General features: G+C 37.4%; 3 protein-coding genes across 8 annotated transcripts; 1 reads left to right on the top strand and 2 right to left on the bottom strand.

Moving 5' to 3' along the window:
* The first annotated feature begins 1,463 nt into the window (after nucleotides 1-1,463).
* On the top strand, nucleotides 1,464-6,982 carry LOC122659528 (protein trichome birefringence-like 35). The gene is made up of 6 exons (XM_043854635.1): nucleotides 1,464-1,766; nucleotides 2,044-2,323; nucleotides 2,439-2,610; nucleotides 2,803-2,999; nucleotides 3,099-3,251; nucleotides 6,433-6,982. The coding sequence occupies exons 1-6, from the start codon at nucleotides 1,559-1,561 to the stop codon at nucleotides 6,761-6,763; spliced, it is 1,341 nt and encodes a 446-aa protein (XP_043710570.1). The 5' UTR covers nucleotides 1,464-1,558; the 3' UTR covers nucleotides 6,764-6,982.
* Nucleotides 1,841-19,010, bottom strand: LOC122659548 (shewanella-like protein phosphatase 1). 6 transcript variants are annotated; one of them, XM_043854677.1, is made up of 10 exons: nucleotides 18,802-19,008; nucleotides 17,687-17,787; nucleotides 16,588-16,701; nucleotides 15,745-15,954; nucleotides 15,157-15,292; nucleotides 14,878-15,053; nucleotides 14,359-14,447; nucleotides 13,946-14,015; nucleotides 11,804-11,905; nucleotides 1,841-1,851 (listed from the first exon to the last, which is right to left on the bottom strand). In XM_043854677.1, the coding sequence occupies exons 1-9, from the start codon at nucleotides 18,950-18,952 to the stop codon at nucleotides 11,819-11,821; spliced, it is 1,134 nt and encodes a 377-aa protein (XP_043710612.1). In that variant the 5' UTR covers nucleotides 18,953-19,008; the 3' UTR covers nucleotides 1,841-1,851; nucleotides 11,804-11,818. The 6 variants fall into 6 exon arrangements, with proteins under 6 accessions (XP_043710612.1, XP_043710607.1, XP_043710602.1 ...); XM_043854672.1 differs by lacking the exon at nucleotides 1,841-1,851 and adding an exon at nucleotides 10,948-11,324 and having other exon boundaries at nucleotides 11,796-11,905; XM_043854667.1 differs by lacking the exon at nucleotides 1,841-1,851 and adding an exon at nucleotides 10,948-11,609.
* LOC122659588 (BES1/BZR1 homolog protein 1-like) lies at nucleotides 8,160-9,113 on the bottom strand. Its single transcript, XM_043854691.1, has 2 exons — nucleotides 8,718-9,113; nucleotides 8,160-8,464 (listed from the first exon to the last, which is right to left on the bottom strand). Exons 1-2 carry the CDS (start codon nucleotides 9,042-9,044, stop codon nucleotides 8,231-8,233), a joined length of 561 nt encoding a protein of 186 aa, XP_043710626.1. The 5' UTR covers nucleotides 9,045-9,113; the 3' UTR covers nucleotides 8,160-8,230.
* Nucleotides 19,011-20,781: the final 1,771 nt, after the last annotated feature.

Below are 20,781 nucleotides of genomic sequence, written 5' to 3'. Positions count from 1 at the left end.
GGGTCAGGCCTAGCCCATCCTGGCCCAAGAGCACTCTTTTTCCTCAAGGACTTCCAATATTTGGAAGAGAACTGTTTTGAGGGAGGAAGGTAGCCCATATGAAGCAATCATGAAACTCATTCCGGGCCATAACCCATCTGAAATCAAAATCACTGGGTTCCATGTTTACCCATAATTCTTATCATATTTGATAAATTTAGTTTTTTAGATGTAATATCTATTTTACTGTTCGATTCCATGTTTTTGGTATTAAATAGTTTTTTAAAAAAATTTACAAAAAGAAAATCCAAAAGTCCACTGTTATTTTTTACATCTATACAATTTTCATGGAGAAAATTTTACGAAGGGACCACATATTTTTTAGATTTTTCTCTATTAAATTTTACTTGCAATTTTCTTAAAATTTTTTTAACCCATTTAGTTTTTAATAAATTTTAAAGAGAGTAAAATATGTTATTTCACATGTATACTCGGGAAGAAAAAAAAAACGTGGAAGACAATGATAATTCTTGAACATAAGATAAGGATAAATCACCTTCAAATAATTTTGAAAACCTTATTTCATTCTTAATTTAAAGAACTTTAGAAAAAACACTTGAAATGTTACATATTCTAAAAATAGCCATAAAGGTGTCATTCAAATAGTCATTATTATTATTATCATTCAGGGACGCTACCTGGTCGTGTAGCTCCTACACCCAGACAAAGGAGTGCATGAAAGTACTGCCTCGCTCCCCCCTTATAAAATAAAAAATGGCATCTATGTTGATATCCCTACATGTGCTGTCATTGGTTTTTGCGCTGATGTAGGTGCTACACGACTAAACAACGATCTCTTTACCCTAGTATCTAATATTCTCATGACTTTATATCATAACTTTAGGGACGAAATTTTGCTACTACCCAGATTGCAAAAACTTTCCTGCTACTTGGACTTGCAGCCAAAAAAATAGAATCTCAAAGGATATTTCAAAAAATACCAAAACCTATGAAGGTAGCAGGAAGTCCTGCAACCAAGGTAGCAAAACAAATTTTTCCCAATTCTTTTGCATGGTCAAACTTGAGGATGGAAAATGGAGTAGTAGTTAGGATTCCCAAAATTAGATTAAGATCCATGAAATAGTTAAGAATTTACTCTCCCTTTTTTTTTTAATCTTTTGGTAGGACTCAAATATCATTTACTCTCTCTTATTGGTTACTTATTACCAACTTAGTTCTGTGAAGACAGCAAGAACTGGCTTCTTCAATTATTCATGCTCTATAGCTCTTCTATAAACCTCTTTCTCTCTCTCTGTCTCTAACAGAGAAAATCATTGGGTTTCCTAACACTAGATTAGCGGGTTTTTGACAGCTTCGACTGCTGCTCTGCCTACCCCACGTCCCCACCATTACCTTTCTGTGTCTTATGAGACTCACGGTGAGAGCCACAAGCAACTCCCTCTTAAGTATCTGGTAACGAAATTTCCAAGTTTCCTGCTACTCTCTGTTTCTCGTTTAATGATCGGTCTTGTCTTTGAAAGTTGAACCCTTGGTTTATTTTGCAAGTCCTTTTCTAAGGATGCAGAGATGGAGCAGAAGAAGAACCCACTTCCCTCTCCTTGCTTTATTCTTCTCTGTCTTCATATTAGCTTCAATTCTCTACAACGAGCGAAACATTGGGCAAATTCATGAAAGCAAAGATCAGCAAGTGCCCATCACACACAAAAATTTCCTTACCTCTGTTCCTCCCAAAGTTTCTACCAACAATGAGCCAAAACTAGCTGCCGGTGGGTTTTATTTCCTCAATTTTCTATTTCTTCTGTTTCGTTTATCAGGATTTTGCGTGCCCACTTTAAAATCTGTCGTTTTCATCTACTTATCTCTGGATTAGCATTTTTTTAGTACTTCTATTATTGTTATTTAATTTCTGGTTTGATTCCATTCTTGGTGTCTCATGGCATGGGTTCTCGTGAATTCCTAAGTTTCATTTTTTGTTGCTTTGTTTTGATCTGCTGGGTTTTGCTGTTTTTTTTTTTTTTTGTTTGGGGGGGGGGGGGCTTTTAGCTAGTTTGGATAGATTCACGACATGCGCTTCTACTCAACAGTACCATGGTCGGAGAACAGAGACGGTTTACCATAAGCTGGAGTTCAGTCAACGGGGAGGAAAGCAGCAGAGTTGCGATTTGTTTTCGGGCAAATGGGTCTTCGACAACACTTCTTATCCGCTCTACGACGAGTCGGATTGCCCGTACATGTCCGATCAGTTGGCATGTCGCAAGCACGGAAGGACCGATTTGGGGTACCAGAACTGGAGATGGCAACCCCATAACTGCAACTTAAAGAGGTAGTCCTTTCTTTCTTTGGGAACAGTGCTCTTTTCATTAGGAAAACAGAAGCGAGTAATTCTTTGTGGAGAATGCTTCTTTCACATTTTTACATTCCATTTTTGCAATATATAGGTGGAATGCGACTGAGATGTGGGAGAAATTGAGAGGCAAGCGGTTGATGTTTGTTGGGGATTCACTGAACAGAGGACAGTGGATATCCATGGTTTGTTTGTTACAGTCAGTAATCCCGGTTGACAAGAGATCCATGTCTCCAAATGCTCCTCTCACCATTTTCAGGGCAGAGGTGAGCCTTGACTAGCTAGACCTATGAAGCATGTTCACTAACCACTACTCCTGAATGTTCTAGAGCATGCTCAATGATTCATCAAGCAGGGTCGATCTTGATAGAACACCCATCTGCTTTATTTTATTTTTTTGATGAATTATCTACATTTGTCTTGATCTATGTATGTGTATTTGTATGTGTGCCATCCAGGAATACAATGCTACAGTCGAGTTCTACTGGGCGCCGCTTCTTGTTGAATCAAACTCCGATGACCCAGTGAATCATAGACTGAATGATCGTATAATTCGACCCGATTCAGTTCTCAAGCATGCATCACAGTGGGAGAAAGCTGATATTTTGATATTTAATACATACTTGTGGTGGAGACAAGGCCCAGTTAAGCTTTTGTAAGTGTAATTTCTTCTTTAATCCACATATAAACTAGGCTTGTAGGAGGGAATTGCTCTTTTCAGACATTTTTTAAAACCCCTGGCTTTGTGTTGTAGATGGAGTAATGAAAAAAGTGGGATATGTGAGGAGCTAGATGGCATAGGAGCCGTGGAGTTGGCAATGGAGGCTTGGGCTGATTGGGTGGCATCCAAAGTGAATCCCCTGAAGAAGAAGGTCTTCTTTGTGACAATGTCTCCTACCCATCTCTGGTGAGCCTCATACCCTCATTCGGAAGTGTTATTATCATTTTACCATTCAGCTGATTTTTTTCATAAAGAGTGGAGTTTGCCACTTGCAACATGACTTTGAAACCTCTAGGCCTTCATCAGCTTAGTAGGTTATAGGCAATTTCCCTTTCAATGTTGGGGGAAAAGGGGAGTTGGCTTTGTTTAATAATTTTTGGGGTAGACCAATTCATTGCCTGGCTTGTGGTAAATCTAACAGCCACAGCTGTAGGATGAACTGGTTCTGCAGCATCATTGTTAGAATGTTATATTGGTTTGATTCATTAGGGTTATATTCTGGAGCTTACAGTGGTGAACTTTAACAATATGGAAGCTAGTCCCTCCTCAAACTAGAATAAGTGCTAGCATATCTTGTGTCGTTGAATGAGTATAAGCCTAGGCAACAGCTTCACCATCCATTGATGATGGGAGGCACAATGCAATTCATATGAGACTAGATATTTCCACTGATCTGAGCCTTGGAATTTAGGGCAGCTTGGATGGACAAACATTGAAAACCAGCACTAACATGGTGTTCTAAGCTTCCACAGTAGGTTCTGTTAGTAAAACATTGATGTCCATTGATGAAATTTATGTGCTTCTAAATTCAGTACATCAGCTGTTAGACCCAGTTCATGTTGGCTTCTATTTGGATGTTCACTAAAAGCATGTGAATGTTTTTCAAAAATATTAAAGTTAGACTATCAAATTAACTAATTCAGATCACTGCATCATTTTGGAGCTCTATATTGATAAGATATTTTGGATGAATGGGTAAAATGCAGTGTTAATCTGGAACCAGTGAAATTCAGTGGGAGACCAGCTTGCAACAAGATCGCAGGAAAAAGGACAAACCAGAACTGAGAGGATTCAAATATCAGAATATCGAAGGATCTATGCTGGTCAATATACTGGTCGATCACTCTATTAGGTATAGGGACAAACCATCAAAATTATTATGCAATCAAACAGCCAGATTTTAAAATAGGTCAGACTCCTTAAGATATGAAACTTAAATTTTCGACAGGGAATCAGAATTTGACAGCAAGAAATTAAGATTCAGAACAGAATCGTTTAAGAGACTGATATGTGGACTAAGCTGTAAACAGAATCCTTAAGTGAATTCAGAATTGAAAGATCGATCCAGAAAAGAGGAGACTTTAAAGATGCAGAAACAAACTAGGACACTTGAAAATGATAGGATTTTTTTTTTTTTGGTGGGGGTTGGGGTTTGAAGCTGAAACTAAATAGAAAGAAAAGATAAAAGGATATGATCAGGAATCACCACCTAACCTACAAGGCTGGCATCACCACCAGGGAGCCTACTAAATCACCATAGACTCGGGCAAAAATTCAACTTCATTCATCAAATTAGTGTACAAGGCTGTACCCTCCCTTGCAAACTTATATAGAAGACTCAAAAACATACTGAAACTAAGCTTAAACTCTTCTAGCCAATAGGCAGTCTACTACAACTAAAACTCTGCGTAAAATAAAAGAAAACAGCTTAAAACAAGACTGGACTCATAGAATCCTAATACAGCCCAACTAAAACACTAAATAACAAATAAAATAAAGAATAGGACTCTAATTAGACTAACAAATAAAGTAAATCCCGTATTCCTACCTCCTACCCATGTTTTGGGCCCATTAATGTGGCTTATTACAATGAAAACCCATTGGACTGAAGGCTCAACATGTATAGTACCCAACCCAAGGGTTATTTTCACTAAGTCTGTATCAGGGTATGTCCAGTTGTTGGTGACTGGGTAGAAGATTGTTTTCATTTACCCAGCCTCCAAAGAATAGATTGGAGAACATTAGGGCCTTCCTTGCCAATATCGTGATCATGGATTTTCATATTTGGAACATGCCTTCTCAAACTAGAGACATTACTTCGTTATATGGACGGTAGTGTAAGATAGAAAAGCCATGGCATCTAAAACCTTAGAAATTGAAGACCAAATTTATTACTGCCTTTTGTTCTTCTAATTATCATTGTGTTATGCTGTTATCTATGGGGGGAAATTGTCATTGGTTTGTTTAAGGCTGAGTTTGATTGGAAAGAGGGTTAGAAACAGAAAAAAGTTCACTGTGAAAATTGAGTGCAGCCCACATGTTTTTATCACTTTCATGTTTAGTGGGGTACAAGTACTGGACATTACTTTCTTACAGTTTTGTTCCAACTGGAACAAAAATGTGGACATGGTATAACTAACTATTTCAAACAGAATGCAGCCTACTATTTCACATGTACTCTACTGAGTACTGACATCTTTCCACTCAAAACTGTTGAACTCATGGATGACAATCTGTTGTTTTTTTATCCTTTTATTTTCAGTTGATATGATCATCATCTCAAGCACACACACATATCATGTTTTTTGTATTGGTAACTTTTGTTACAGAGGACCTCTCGTAGGCTTAGACTCCTTGTTTGGGTTAATGTTATTCCTAGCGCATGGTACACTTGGCATGAGTTCAAATCATTCCTAGTTTGGTGTGCACATGGTAGGCCAATAACCAAATTCACATGGATTTAGCAATTGCAACTATCCAATAGAGGACCATCCTTTGAAAATCATCAAGCCCGAACAGTCAAAAGTCAAAATAGTTACGCCGCCCTCCACAACAACACAGATTTTTTTGTTTAGTAGAGCCTTTGTCAGGACCATAGCCTCAGTATTTCACATTGTATGTTGCAATTTTCTTTAGCTAGAAATGTTGAACGGTGTGCATTGTGGCTTGTTACCAGTGGCTTAACATTTTTGACAAAGTGTACTGTGGGTGAGGCATTCCTGTAAGGCCTAAAATTAGAAATGTTGAAGGGTGTGCTTTTTGGCTTCTTGTCAGTAGCTTAATATTGTGTGAGGCATCCTGTAAGGGCCTTTAGAAGGATCATCTAAAGGCCTACTATTCATTTGTCCCACTGCATGTACAAGCAAGAGTGCTTGACTTTGATCTAAAATGCTTTCCAATATGTGTAATTCAGAACAAGTTATTCACATTATAAGTAGTTCTTGGTCAAGGACTGGTGATTTAGCTTTTTGTCTTTGTAGTTTCTGCCGTTCAACCCTACACTACAAGAGATTTTGCTTTCCTTTTACGTCGTGCAACTTTTAGGATTTGAAAAGAAAATTATTTCAGTTTGTTTTGCTGCATGCAGGAGTCGAGAGTGGGAACCAAATACCGAGGGGAACTGCTATCAGGAGAAGAACCCCATTGACATGGAGGGTTACTGGGGAAGTGGGTCTGATTTGCCCACTATGAGGGTGGTGGATAAGGTAGTGGACAGACTGAGATCAAAGGTTTCTATTCTTAACATCACTCAACTCTCCGAGTATCGGAAAGATGGTCATCCATCCATCTACCGCAAATTCTGGGAGTCACTGAGTCCCCAGCAGTTGTCAAACCCTGCCAGTTACTCTGACTGTATTCATTGGTGCTTGCCAGGAGTGCCTGATGTATGGAATGAACTGCTCTTCAATTCTTTGTAGAGAGAGAGAGAGAGAGAGAGAGAGAGAGAGCTGTGAATGGAATTTTAGCAAAGAAAGAAATTTCAACTTGAGTTCTTTGCATTCAATCGGATCAGGTTCGGGTTGATGTGAGCAGATTGTGGCCTTGTTCTATATAATGGCTGGGAAGCCAACTATACTACTATACTAGGGTTGGGACAGTTCGTATTTTTGTGAAGAATGGAGTGGGATGCTCGAAATTAATGGTTTAGATTTCTTTTTTACTGTAGGCCTTATTAGAACATCTCACTGCATTGCATTCAGATGAAATGATACCAGAACTAGTGAAGTTAAAAGGACTTCCAGATCTATCAATTCATAGCTCATTCTTATCCAGAGATCCAAAATTTGTTTCTTTTCATATATGGACTCTCAAGCGTCTCAACATTAGAGCACTATATCGCAGTAAACTCAAGCCTCAGTGATAACAAATGAAATTAAATTCATCACAGTGACTCTCCTAATGCATTTTTCCTGTGGAGGCAGTATCAACTATAGACGATGTGGAGCTACCACTGGAGGTTCATTACTCATTAGCTGTTTTATCTTAGATTCTGGGCTTATGCTGCAAAAACCTATATATACAGAGTAGTGATTGGTCCATTGTGGGTAAGGTTCGAGGAAGCAGGATCGGCAACCGGATCAGCCTCAATCAATTCTGAATCGGCAAATAAGATGCCGAACGCTTTTCGTTCCAAAAAAGTGAGATATGCTCTGGCCTATTGATCCAAGGTTTCTTTCTCGTTCTCCTCAACGAGGGCCCTCTAGGCCTGACACGCTGCTGGCTGGAGCTGGTGGTAGGCACCCAGGGCCGGATAGGGGAGGCCCCGCACCGCTGCCTGGGAGTGCCGACAGCACCCTGGCCCAGGACTATCCAATGGAAAGAATGATCAAATCTGACCTCCACTTGGCCAGAAAAAACCCTCATCAAGGAAAACTTGTGTCATGGGCAAAGAACCTTTTGCCTTCCAAAAAAAGTTATGATTTTACACACTTTCATTCATAGACAAAAAAAAAAAATAAAGATCTATATGAAACTGTACACTTTTATAAGAAAGTTTCTATTAGTTCTCAAAAAGACGAGGGAGAAAGTTTCTATATTTATCCAACTGAGCCTTGTAACAAGCAGCCTAAGTTTTCTAGACAGCATAACAGATGTGGCCACAGCCTATCTTTATAATATAGACATTACTCCAGTAGTGAAAAATTCAAAGATTTCACATCTGAAAGGTAAATAACAAATAACATTTTTTTAAACTTAATGGTGATGGATGTGAACCAAGTACAAGATACAGAGTTCGGGACTACTATTAAAAGATTTAGATTAATAGTAAATTGCAACATTAAATTGTTTAATTGTCTTTTGTAGTTAGATTTCTAATAGTTCAGTTAGGAAAAAAAAAATTCAGTTTCCTTATAATTGAATGTTCTTTTAACTTTCTATATATTTCAAGCATATTTCAATGAAAGTGAGAGACTAAGATTCAACCCATCTCTTTTATGAAATTCCTCAGGCAACAGCTCAATGCTTGACTCATTTGAGGAGAACTGTGAGTGACCAACTCCCAAGCTAACTGCATTCCCACATTCATTATAAACTTCAGCTTCATCTTTAGAACACTGGTAGCAAATTTGGATTCCTGAACTTGTTCTAGAAGAAATTGATCTCTCATTCACATGTTTCTGTAAATATTAATTTAAAAAAAAAGGCACAATTTTAGATATAGGTATGTGAAAATAAATTAAAAACAACAGAGAAGAGTAAAGCAAGTGGAAATATATTTGGTCAAAAAATGTGTAGTGTTGCTGGCTTCTCAAAATGTTATTAGGAATAAATCATCATAAGCAATGTGTGAGTTAACTACTTAGTTGATATGGAAGAGAAGGAAGGAAGGGAGTAAAAACAGAAACAAAAACAGAAAAAGGGTGTGTTCACCTTGATCTTATAAATGGTGCCATCTTCTTCGACGTGCCAACCGGCCTCTTCGCAAAGCGCCTTCAGGACATCATTGTTGTCAGCATGCTTAGGAAGTTGGTAATTACCATGAGCTCTAAGGCCTGCAAAGATCTTCTTGTTTAGTGCACGTCTTTGGCGCTCCCGTTGTTTGTTTTTTTGGCGCTCACCGTCGGAGGGATGGCGATATTTGGTGACAGTGGCACCATCCTTGGTGCTCCGGTGAACCACCCATGGCCCTGCTTTAGTCTTGATGCAACCTCGCACCACCTTAATACTACTACTAGTCTTCTCACCACCTTCCTCCATTTACATATAATTCCTTTCCTAACTATTTTACTACTCAAAACAACTCACCATCCAATATCATCCCATACTAATATATATATTCCACAATTCTTCCTCTCTAGAGACTTTAGATCTGCTTCTTGTTCTTCTCGTCTCTAACTAATGCCTTTGGCATAGTTTTTCTTAGAATTTGAGGTCTATATGTGCTATTCAAAGGGAAGAGAGAAGTGGGATCGAGAGGGAGTTACAAATATGCCCCATGATTTTGGCATGAATTAATTACTTGATATTGCCTTTGATTCTCTTACTAAAATGGCTATTTCGACTTTTTACAATTTTTCGTGTTAGTACCATATTAGCCCTACAATTGAACTCAATTCCACATTAGTCTTGAGTTCCTATAAAACACCAGTATCATTGAAGTCAGTGTGGTGTAGGAAAAGAATGCAATTAGTAGAGCTAGCTTGCTTCAAATCAAGGACCCTATTGTCATTCTATAGTATTCAATTCCCATTCCTGGAAGAAAAAAAAAACTCATTCAAAATTCAAGGTTCAAAGGGGGAATATTAATGTCTATGCACAGTACACGCGTGTTAACTGTGAGGGGTTCTGGGCTGGTGCTTGTCTGCATGCCTGCATGTCTGAGAGAGAGAGAGAGAGAAACGAAACTTTTAGTGGAGACTGAGAGAGGGGAATCATCAGTCAAAAGGGAATGAGTAGGAAAAAGCAAAAGAAACAACATTCAGTATTCAGTAGGAGACAGGAGGGACAATATAGAGTGAAGAGTGAGAAAGCTAGGGGAACAAAGAAGAGAAGCTGTGGGGAGGAAAAAGCCGAAAAGGTGGAGATATTATCTGCAACTCTCAAGCAGTCAAACAGAAAAGATGCTCATGATTCCTTCCCAGTTGTTGCAGAGGTCCCTTTGAAGGAGTATGTATTAATATGGGCTGTGTTGCCTTCCTCGACTGCTGCTGCTTTCCCTTTCCCTCTCCCTTTCCCCTATCTGTCCCTGACCACCATGAATTGTAAAGGTTAAAAACCAAAGTAACAAGAAAGAGTAGCTAGCTACACATTATAATCAATCCCCAACACACACCCCCCATTTGGCACCTTCAATTAGTAGTAATGGTTTGTCATACCCACAAGGATAATCATATCCTTCACTACCATTAAGTCTCTATTACCTTTTAGCAAAAGATAAGTCTCTATTACCATTCACTATTATATGTCCATACCTTATAGCAGTGAATTTCTTTTTCTTTTTTTTTTTTTTTTTGGAGAGGGGGTGGGGGTGGTTGGGGATATTCACACATTTTATTGTTAAAGAGAAAGACACTAATTTTCAGAAGGTGGGACTCAACCAACGATAAGGTTGCTCCATTGTGACTTAATGGTCGTGGGTTCAAATCAGGAAACAGGCCTCACCGCATAATAGGGGTAAGGCTATGTACATTATGACCCTCCCAAACCTCATAGTAGTGGCAGAAGCCTCATACACTGGGTACGTCCTTAACACTAATTTTACAAAGAAAACATAAATACCCCAACTACTAATGATTTTAATAATAAGTTAGAAATACATTATAATACATCATGTATTGTACCAATATACAAGATACCAATCAAGTAATCTTCTTTCTAATCTATCAACTCTTTTCGCTAAGGAAGCCCGATTGTAACCACACCCCACACCATTCCCTTTGTTGAATTCGTTCATGGCCAAATGCTAGTGTAACAGGAGCCTTTTTACGAGTAATAATAAGAAGACATTATGCTGAAGTTCTTGTAAAAGTTATTATCTTTTAGTCCAAAATACCAACACTTTAGCCTGATCTGTAAAAGGGTTGTGTCAACTTGAGGCTTGAAGCTCCAAAATCTAAAGATTGTGCATCATTTATCTGTCATGGTTTCGCCATAATAATAATTGCACAAGCTACCAAAAAAAAAAAAGAATATTTTCACTTGATCTATATACATATTCATCATCTGCTACATGATTTAATGTACAAAGCCCACGAAAGAATATTAAAATGAAGCAATCTCCCCCCTTGTGATTCAACCAATTTCCTCCCATATCATGCAAGATCACCAGATCAAAGTCTTAATCCGTATTTTCATGGCGAACAACCAACTACTGTTGCTTCACTACTGTATCTGATTGATCAGCAGAATGAAATTTGTTTTGCTTCTTAGTCGCCAGATACCTGTATCCCGCATTTACTTTAGGTGATCAATATACAATTCACCACTCGCTAATGCTCAATCATGAGGCTTTGAATTTGAAGACCAACATAGTTTTCCCTGCAACACAATTCAGCATAAATCCAATGGGCTAGCCTGACAATGAAAGGCTAAAAAGCATAAAATGTGGTCTCAGACAAATTAATTGTAGTATTAGATAAGCCTTTTCTACCTCTAACAATTACATCATGGAAATTAGAAGTTCAAACAAAAGAAAAAACACACTAATACAATAGAAACGAAGAAGACCAACACAATTCTTGACATAGGTATTGCTCGCACTGATCTGATCTCAGAATCGTTAAATAGCTCATGGATCTCTGTGATTCACACCTCTGTTCTCATCTACTGAACAGGAAAGTGGCATCAAGGTAGCATTTCAGGTAATGGTTTGAGCTGTGTGTTTTTCAGATAACTGAGATTGATTAGGGAAAGCAATAGCTACAGTTGTGCAATACAACAAATATCTTTCTTCTTAAATATGGACAATTATTTTGCAAGCAATAAATAGAGGAGAGGCTTCCTTATAACCATTATACCTTCTATATGCTTCTTCAGGTGCAATCAACGACCTCAAGTTCACCAAAAATGTCACTTCTGCTTCTCAATACTCTCGCTTTATTGTCTACTATTTCTAGAACCTAGTCCCAAAAAACAAAAGTCAAATGTAACTCAGTGATATTCAACCCTGTAAAATAATAGAACAGCAAATTTGAGAAGAAATATTGTCAGTCTATGCAATACCATAGTTGTCACGGTGTCGCCTAGGCAACACCTTGACCCCTTGTTGGTATCGTGTTGATTTTTCCCCTTCTCCAAAGCCTAGGACAACCTAGATGCCGTGACAACTATGTGCAATACTGATCCATATACCAAGGATTACCTGGTGTAGTCAAAACACCTAGTTGAAGCCAGGAAATATACCTGGCCGATCACCTCACACAATAAATTTCCTGACTCGAGTAAAATAATTAGTTTGTAACTTCCAATACATATCCATCTTCTTGTTTTTTTTGTCAGCATTCTATTATACAATTCAATCAATGTTTAAATACTATCTTACCTCTCTTCATGTTAAGGTTAAAAAGGAGATACCCTAAATTCCTTGTTTATGTTTTTTGAAGTTAATATTCAGTGGCTAAGGATTCTGAACTCAAATTTATAAATGTTAATTAATTGTTTCTAACCTTGTTAATTCTACTATTTTGATAGTGTGAGCACAACTAAAATTTTCTGCTTTGTTGAATCAACTTTATGTTTATTTCTACGGGCTTCATCTGTTATACTGAAGAGGTAACCACTTGGGAAAGAATCATGCACCGATGGCCGCCTATCAGCCAAACACCAAGTCTACTCCTGAATGCGCTGTCTATCTCCTACCTTAAAGATCAACTTAAGCACTGTCTTAGTTTATATATATATATATATATATGAAAAAGAATGTTGCCTTGTCATGTGGCTCCTGTGCCCAGACACAGGAGCGTATGAAATTACTGTTTCCCCTGTGAATTAAAAATCCCATTTATGTTGATGCCACTGTGTATGCTCTCATTAGCCCCCACGCTACTGGGCAAGCCTTGGCGCAATGGTTAAATTGCACCATTGCAACCTGTTGGTTGCAGTTTCGAACTTGGAAACAGCCTCTCCTGCAAAGCAGGGGGTAAGGTTGCGAACATTTGCCCCTCCCAGACCCTGCAATAGCGAGAGCCTTGTGCACTGAGACCCTGTTAATGCTTCCGTGCCCGCTCCCGCACAAAAAACTCTTCCCCTATATATATGGATGCATCTTGTTGTCACCAAGGTGATGAAGTTAGAAGTTGTAACCTTCTTTTGATTGACCCCTGTCTTATTCCTAAAAATTATTTAAATCAAGGGTAAAAGGTTATTTTCAAAATAAGTTGAGAGTGACTTAGCATCTTGTCATTTTTAATGGTTGTCATTGTCCATGAAAATGACATGATTTACCCCCATGGAAAAAAGAAGTGCCTCATACTAAAAGTGCAAAAAAGTAATGTTAAAATCTTGTTGTAACCAGCCTTGGTGACAACAAAATTTTCCATATATACACTTTACTTTTTTTTTCTCTTCTTTTTGAGATTAAATCCAAAGTAGTGCTCATGTATCCAATGTCTAGAGCTGTTGCATGTTTACTTCTCCAGCTCAACAATACTTTATACATTCTTTCTGTAGAACAAATCTAAGGTACTAGAACAGTATATGCAGTGATGGTCTACAAACATGTGGAAGGTGCCTGTGGATTGCAGTATTAAAGCCTGTGGGGTGTCATCCCCCAGGCCTGGAATCAAATTGTGCCTCCATTCCCCCCCCCCCCCCTCCCCCACAACCCAAAAATAAATACGTAACAGGGTGGAACCCGTTATTAATGGACCAAAAGCAGCAAAACAATTTCCTATTAGTATGATCAACTCAAATGGGTGACCATAACCAAGCCAACTTGTACTGTCTCTGATGTAAGAAAAAAATGCAGGTACTCCGTATAGAATAATCTATAGATCAAGTTATGCGTTCAGGTTAATTGAAGGAAGAAGTAGAGAGACATGAGTAGGTTGTTCGGTTGTTCCTTCCCACCCTACCTACCAAATTATCTCTTTTATATATTTATCTTCTTGGTAGGAAATTTCTCTTATATTTCAATTAGGCTGCCGAGGAGCCTAACTTACCTCAGGTCTTGAATTGAGCACTCCTCTGGACATGCCCACATCAATTCGCCATATGTTACAATTGTATTTACTGCAGTCAAACACCAACACCAACAAGTTAATCCATAGAAGAACAGTGCAATGCTAAAATAGCAAAAAGACCATATAAGCAATTGTTTGAAAAGAAGTAAGCATATTAACAATGATTAAAGGATGCTGGATGTTAAAGGATGCTTAGAAATGACAGCCATAGAAACAGAAAAAAAAAAATTCCGAAAATTCTTTAAAAGATAAAATGATGACTGACAAGGCTTCCTCATTTTCAATACACATCGGATTTTATGGCACAGAGGATGAAAGTTGCATTTCAGAGGGGCTTAAATATCAGTGGTTTCTTCAAATCAAATCTTCAAAAGACATGAAAAGAACTATACCAATTTATTCCTACAGTCTGAGGGGTGTGCCCCACAACCATCGCCTTAGCACCCACTGCTTGTAATGTCTCCTTGAGAATGGAGGAAATCTGCTGAGAGGACGCATTCAGTTCAGAGAGAGACAAAAAATGATAATGTGTATGTACTGAGCATCAGACTGGACTAAAATATGGGGACTTGAATTACTAGGCCAATTCCGTAACTGCATTTAAAAAGTCAATCAGTAGAGTAGCAGAAAAATTCAGTTCAAAAGCACAGCCATTTTCCTAAAAAAATGCCCACTCAACTCTCAACTCAGTCAAGGTGCTCATCAACATGGGAAAACTCAACCATGTCAATGATTAACTCTGTGGATTAAATGTTTAATTTCTGTAAAAGAAGATTAATGTCAGAAAAAGGCAAAAGTGCAGTCTACTAGACCAGATTCTAAGCTTGTTCATTGAGATCTTAAAAACTAAGAAAAATGCAGGACCACCATGTAACAAAAGGAAAATGAAGCCCCTCAATTCAATCACTTGCCTGGTGACTTGGGTAGTCCGCCAGATCTGCAGCATCTCTTGAATACAAGCGGTTCCAAACAACACTATCATAACCTCGAGTGGCTATGAAAGGGAGTTGAGGACTACTCTTCAGCTCATTTAGACCTCTCATCCAATCAGACACCTCCTTGTTCATCCTCTCTATCCCATATTCAACTGCAGAAGTACCAAAACTATTACCAAGCACCATGGAAGGACAAAGGAATGAAACCTTCTAAAGAAGCTCCAACACTGTTAGTTACAGTAATACGGACTTTACCATGATGAGGAAGAAGACCACCATGACAGAAAACCCAATCATCAACCTTGAGCACAACAGGATGCCGTGCCAACTCACATGCCAATAAACCCCCTGGTCTTAGGAGGATCGATCTTGCGATCACCCCTTTTTGCCTCTGCCCTAATATTCCAGTGACATCTGTTAGAATAATCATTTAAAGACAGAATGGCAGAGATTTGAGGAAAGAGAAAATGCTTGTTATCCTAGAGCTGATCCTTTAATCTTTTGAGGACAACCAATAAATAAAAAATAAAGAAAATTGGCTAAACGTAGCAATCTAGAAAAGAAAAATATGACAACTTCACCACAAGTTTATGTAATTCACCAGATATTAAGAGAAATGTACCTATTGTAACACATTTTCTCTTTGACATTAGAGAACAGATGGCAAACCCTTCAAATCTTAAGTTCTGGTCCTGAATGTTTAGCCATCTATCCTCTAGTGTTAAAGTTTTCAGGTGTCAACAGAACTGATTACATTCCGACCTCATTATGTTTACTTAATGGTATACAAAAATATTTAGAAATTCTATGAAGAAAGAAGAAAAAATAAGTGTACACCAATACCTTCACTAGATTCCATGGAGCCCAATGATTTGGGGACATACTGTCTCCTTTCCATCCTTCTGACACTGCAATCCAATTAACAAAAGCTTCATCCCAGCTATCTTCATCTTCGTCCAGGTACTCCAGGAAGTCAATACACTCATCAAATGCCCCAGGTTCAACATATCTGAAATCCCCTTCTACGTTCATGGTCTCATGGTTTCCATTTACCTACATAATTAAAACAAGAATTCCATATATCAAAATTATCTGCCAAGAGTTGGGGCAAAATTTAGGAGCCAAAAACTGCTTAGAAATGCTTTATACTAGTGAGACAAAGCCCAAAACTATAGAGGAGGAGTATGTAAAGGACCCAAAAGAATTTTTTTTACTCAGTGGTCTGAAAGTGGAAGTTAATTCCTTGATTTTGGCCTACTTGAACTTTAATTGACACAGCACCAAATTTGTCAATGCCTTCACTGGATTTGGAATCCTCAATATGTAGCTTAAAGCCTTAAACAGACATAAACAGGTAACTAATGCACATAATAGATATTAGAAAGACAGAATTAAATCCATCTTATGGAATAGACCAAGCTTAACAACAAAAACGATATCTTTCACAGCCCATTGTTGAAACTATATTGGAATTGGGTCCTGGTCCCTGGACCCAATTCAAAGGACCAGGACCCAATTCAAATATATAGACCATAAATATTATATGTTAATCACATCATTATAGGACAAAAATACACTGACCTACCAAAAAATATCTCCTTACAAGTTAATGAGTTAAAACCAACCACAGTACCGTACCCATTCAATGGTCAAGAAATATATTTTCCGTTTCAGCGTATCACAAACCTGAAAGACTGCTCCACCGTTTTCCTTTGCCTGAATATTCAATGACTGTAGTAAGGACAAAATAGCTATTTCATCTTCACCCCGATCAAAAATATCTCCAAGTTGAATCAATACCTAGAAAAATGACATATTATAAGTATGTTTCAACTAGAGTAAGACATTATACAAATCATTAAAGTTAAGAGTTCTGTCTGGAACTATACATTTAAAAAGTTTTGGGGAAAGTAAAACAAAATAGTAAAATTTCCCTATGCTCTGATCCAAACATGTGAAAGTAGAACAAGTGTTCAGTACGTTTTCAAGAATCACCCAGAATTATTTTAACATTGGAGACTGAGAAAATGGAGAAAAGTTTTGATGCCCATCAATTTTAATTTCTCTGCCCACTTTGGACCAACATTTTTGGATAGTCAGAAGTTGACTATAACAACAATAGTTCTGATCCACCAGGATCATTACAAATAATGCATTTCTAATGCAGAGGATTATGACCTTCTCTTTTAAGTTATCAGGTGTAAGACGGATACTCTGTAATGGATTTTATCTTTAGGGAAATAAAGGATCACTTCACTGACATCAAAGCTGCAATCAAAGGCATCATGCAATTAGTAAACTAGATCCACTGCTAAACTATTTGTTGTTTTAAGACTACATGTCTACCAGCCTTGCAGTAATGATTTCTCTTTGGAGCTGAACATTTTTTTTTCTTTTAATGAAGTTTGGGGGGGGGGGCAATCCATCAAGAAAATCTTTATAGGTAGCATATTAGGAACCAAGTAAACAGTTTCCCTCCAATTGGTGGTACTTTGCAGTGCATGAGAATTAGAGACACTCTTGAGTGAGGACCAGTTTCATTTAGTAATTAGTGACAACCGATCCATATAGCTGGCTGGACTAGATGCACGTGGAGGGGAATTGGCCCCCATTTGATTGGGATGTAAGATCTGCAGAATGTAAGCAATATATCTATCGGTATGGTGACCCATCAAATGGTGGAAACCCCTCCTACATGTATGCCACAACAACAATGTGAGTGGTAAACATTCCTTAATGGCCTTCCTGTCATTCTTAGACCTAACCATCATGTAAATTGGCCTACCGTCTCTCCACCAATCCACAAGTCTTGACCGTTAGAGCTTAAAACTCCAGCTGTCTCAAGTGCACATCTTGCCTGTACAAGATCTCCATGCAAGTCGCCAACTGAACAAACACAAATTAGATGAGACTTAAACAAGTTTTCAGAAAGTAACTATATAGAGAATTGCATTGAACAAAAGTAGCACCAAATCATTCAAACAAAGATTAATCCTAAGCATCCAGTTGATGAACTTTCAAGGAACACTGTCAATTACTCCGGTGTTTATTTTTCAATGTAGATAGCTCATCAGATAGGATCACAAGTCATTGGCATCTCAACGTGAAGGCTCCAACTGGTTGGAGGTACAGTGATGGAAAGTAATGTAAAATTTCAAAGAAGAAAAAACCAGTAGCATAACAGAAAATAGCTACCTTTCAGAGAGTAAATGAAAAGGGTAAGTAAAACTTCTGCAGTCATACTTTTCTAGCAAAATCTTGGTTGAAAAGCAAATTAAAATTTAGTTACTATAAAATGTGAGTTATTGGTTAATTACACAATTATTGTTGGTAATGATTAGAAAAGTTTCAATCTTTTTTTTTTTTTTTTTGGTTCCCCCCCTCCCCCAAAACTTTAAGTTACTTTACAAAACCAGACTATTGTAGCATCTAATGTTCCAAAAGTGAGTGCAAGAATTGATGATCCTCTATCAGATGATAGAATCCCAAAGACCAATAGAAAAACAGAAAGAACATAAAATTCATTAAAAATAAAAACTAGAACAACCCATTGGAAGGTTAAAGAAGGGTCTGAGTACTTTTCAATTAATCCAAACCAAAAAGAAGAATTGCATATAAGATGAAATTTCAAACAGCATGGGCAAGGAAAAACACATACCCAAACAATTACTGAATTAGGGAAGGAATGAACCACGTATTGTTGAATTCAAATCGAACAATCGAAAACTAGTTGTTTCACATATAAATTCAGCAAGGAGCGTAGGAGAGATAAGCGGAGTAATTTTTACTCCAATCACGTTAACCAAAAGATGAATAAGACTTGCAAGAACTCGTAGAGAAACAACCAATAACGGGCAAGACAAGGAGGAGAGAAACTGAGTACTCTATATAAAAACTTACCAGCTACAATTCGGCGACCAGGAGCCGATACAAAAGTGGGAGGATCTCCATTGATGACTATCGGCTTTAGGCCTCCATTAAGAGGAGCTTCTGCTAGCTTGCGAGGCTGAGAAGGTGGTAAAGGTAAGGAATTGAAACATAGGGAAGCCATTGCTTCTCTGCAACCAGCTCATGCAAGAGGAAAGTGGGGAGAATACCTCAGCCAAGTGTTTTAACATCCTTTGAACTGCGATTCTCTTTCGTAGAAGGGTATTGTTGTCAATCTACTTTACAAATAATAGGCTATAAAAAATGATGTAAGGATAAAAAAATAGAAATCTCTCTCGGCCCTATAAATTTACCTAAAATCATCCATGGAATATTCTTTTTTCATCTCCTCAATAAATCAAATTTTCAAATCCATTTCTTCCTCTGCTTTTTAAAATGCCCAGAGCGTAGCGTACATCAACACTCCCATGAGCCTATCTCTCTCCCCATGTAAAAAGACATCTCTACCCTCTTGTTTTAAGAAAGATAGTGATAGACGCTTCTCTACTTTTAAATCTACCTCAAAAGTACATATTGAGATGACTTAAACACTATAGTTTGATTGTTCTCAATGTTATATTATTTCTTTAATGCCAATATTTAATTTTAATTTTTACATGGACAGCCTTAATCAAATGGTATACATTCTTATTTCTCTATATTATAACATCAAATTATCATACTATGTACTTAGACTAATTCAAAATGTAAATAAAAAATTGAATAATCCACATCACATACATCTAATACAATACATTATTAAATTGTTGATGGTGATGTGGGCATCAAAATAAAGCAATATTAACTGGATAATAATAAGGTGTACCCAATGCACGAGGCTCGACCTAATTGTTGCACCAAGGTCCACCCCAATTAATAGGATAATATAGCATTAATAATTAATATGTAGTTAAATCATCTCAATACGTACTTAAAAGGTTTAAAGGTGAAATGAGAAAATAGTGAAAATATACCATTGAAGGGTAATCTGTATATTTTAAAATCTACAAAAAAAAAAAAAAAAAGGTGAAAGTTGGCTTTATTGTGGAATCAGAAAAGAAGTCTTCCATGTTACCCAAAAAAAAAAAAAAAAACAGTTCTTCCATAGGAGAGTTTGGATAAATATAGATTCAAGGGAGAAAGAACGCCACCCGATCATGCACTATGGCGTGTACCGGCGCCCAGACATAGCTGGTCACAAAAAAACTGACACACCCCTGCCTTTCGTGCCTGACTATGTCTAAGCGTAGGTACACACGAGTGGCGTTCCTTTCCCCTAGATTTAATTAGGCAAGTGACAAAAATTTCTCCATGATCAAATAACTTCCAAAAGCCCTGATCCATTTTCTTAATCAATGGTCCAACATTTCAGCCTTTGAGTACAAAGAACACCCTTTGATTAGTCTATATTTGATTTTATGGCCTATGACAACCATATGGCCATCACCTAATTGATTCTCCCCTATAGTTTAACCTATTAAATCAAGATCATTTCAATAGATTGTTGATGTAGCAATTGTAGTTGTCAGGACATAGACGATGCATGGGTTGACCATATGTTAAGTTCCATACAAAAATCAATCCTATAACTTACCATGTCTTAGATATATTCTTCGATTGTCAAATTATTATCAAAATTGACTTATTGATTGTACCACATAATGTAATGCCTTTTTCATGAGGCAAAGCAATGTAAATAAGATAATACCAAAACATGGCACTCCTTTTTCTTTTTCTTTTGTTTTTGGGTGGAGGAATGGGCCCTATAAACAAATTATTATATAGAAAATTTTCAAAAAAATAAATTTAATCTCTAAGTAAAAAAAATCTAATTATTAATTGCAAAACATAAATCATTTAACATTCTATTGTAGTATTGGAATTCAAACCCCTCCAAAAGGGTCTTTAAATAATTAAATCCATTGAATTAACTATGACTTTAAATCATAATTT

Source organism: Telopea speciosissima, chromosome 1 (genome assembly GCF_018873765.1).
Source record: "Telopea speciosissima isolate NSW1024214 ecotype Mountain lineage chromosome 1, Tspe_v1, whole genome shotgun sequence".
In the NCBI taxonomy this organism is placed as follows: domain Eukaryota; kingdom Viridiplantae; phylum Streptophyta; class Magnoliopsida; order Proteales; family Proteaceae; genus Telopea; species Telopea speciosissima.
This window is presented reverse-complemented; position numbering and strand designations above follow the sequence as displayed.

Coding starts and splice junctions, on each gene's coding strand:
- LOC122659588 (XM_043854691.1), bottom strand. CDS start 9,044: ATGGAGGAAGGTGGTGAGAAGACTAGTAGTAGTATTAAGGTGGTGCGA. Junction 8,465..8,717: donor GCACCATTTATAAGATCAAG/GTGAACACACCC, acceptor TAATATTTACAG/AAACATGTGAATGAGAGATC.
- LOC122659528 (XM_043854635.1), top strand. CDS start 1,559: ATGCAGAGATGGAGCAGAAGAAGAACCCACTTCCCTCTCCTTGCTTTA. Junction 2,324..2,438: donor CATAACTGCAACTTAAAGAG/GTAGTCCTTTCT, acceptor TGCAATATATAG/GTGGAATGCGACTGAGATGT. Junction 2,611..2,802: donor TCACCATTTTCAGGGCAGAG/GTGAGCCTTGAC, acceptor TGTGCCATCCAG/GAATACAATGCTACAGTCGA.
- LOC122659548 (XM_043854677.1), bottom strand. CDS start 18,952: ATGGCTTCCCTATGTTTCAATTCCTTACCTTTACCACCTTCTCAGCCT. Junction 16,702..17,686: donor TGTGGATTGGTGGAGAGACG/GTAGGCCAATTT, acceptor TCATTTTTCTAG/GTATTGATTCAACTTGGAGA. Junction 14,016..14,358: donor CAGACTGTAGGAATAAATTG/GTATAGTTCTTT, acceptor GTTTGACTGCAG/TAAATACAATTGTAACATAT.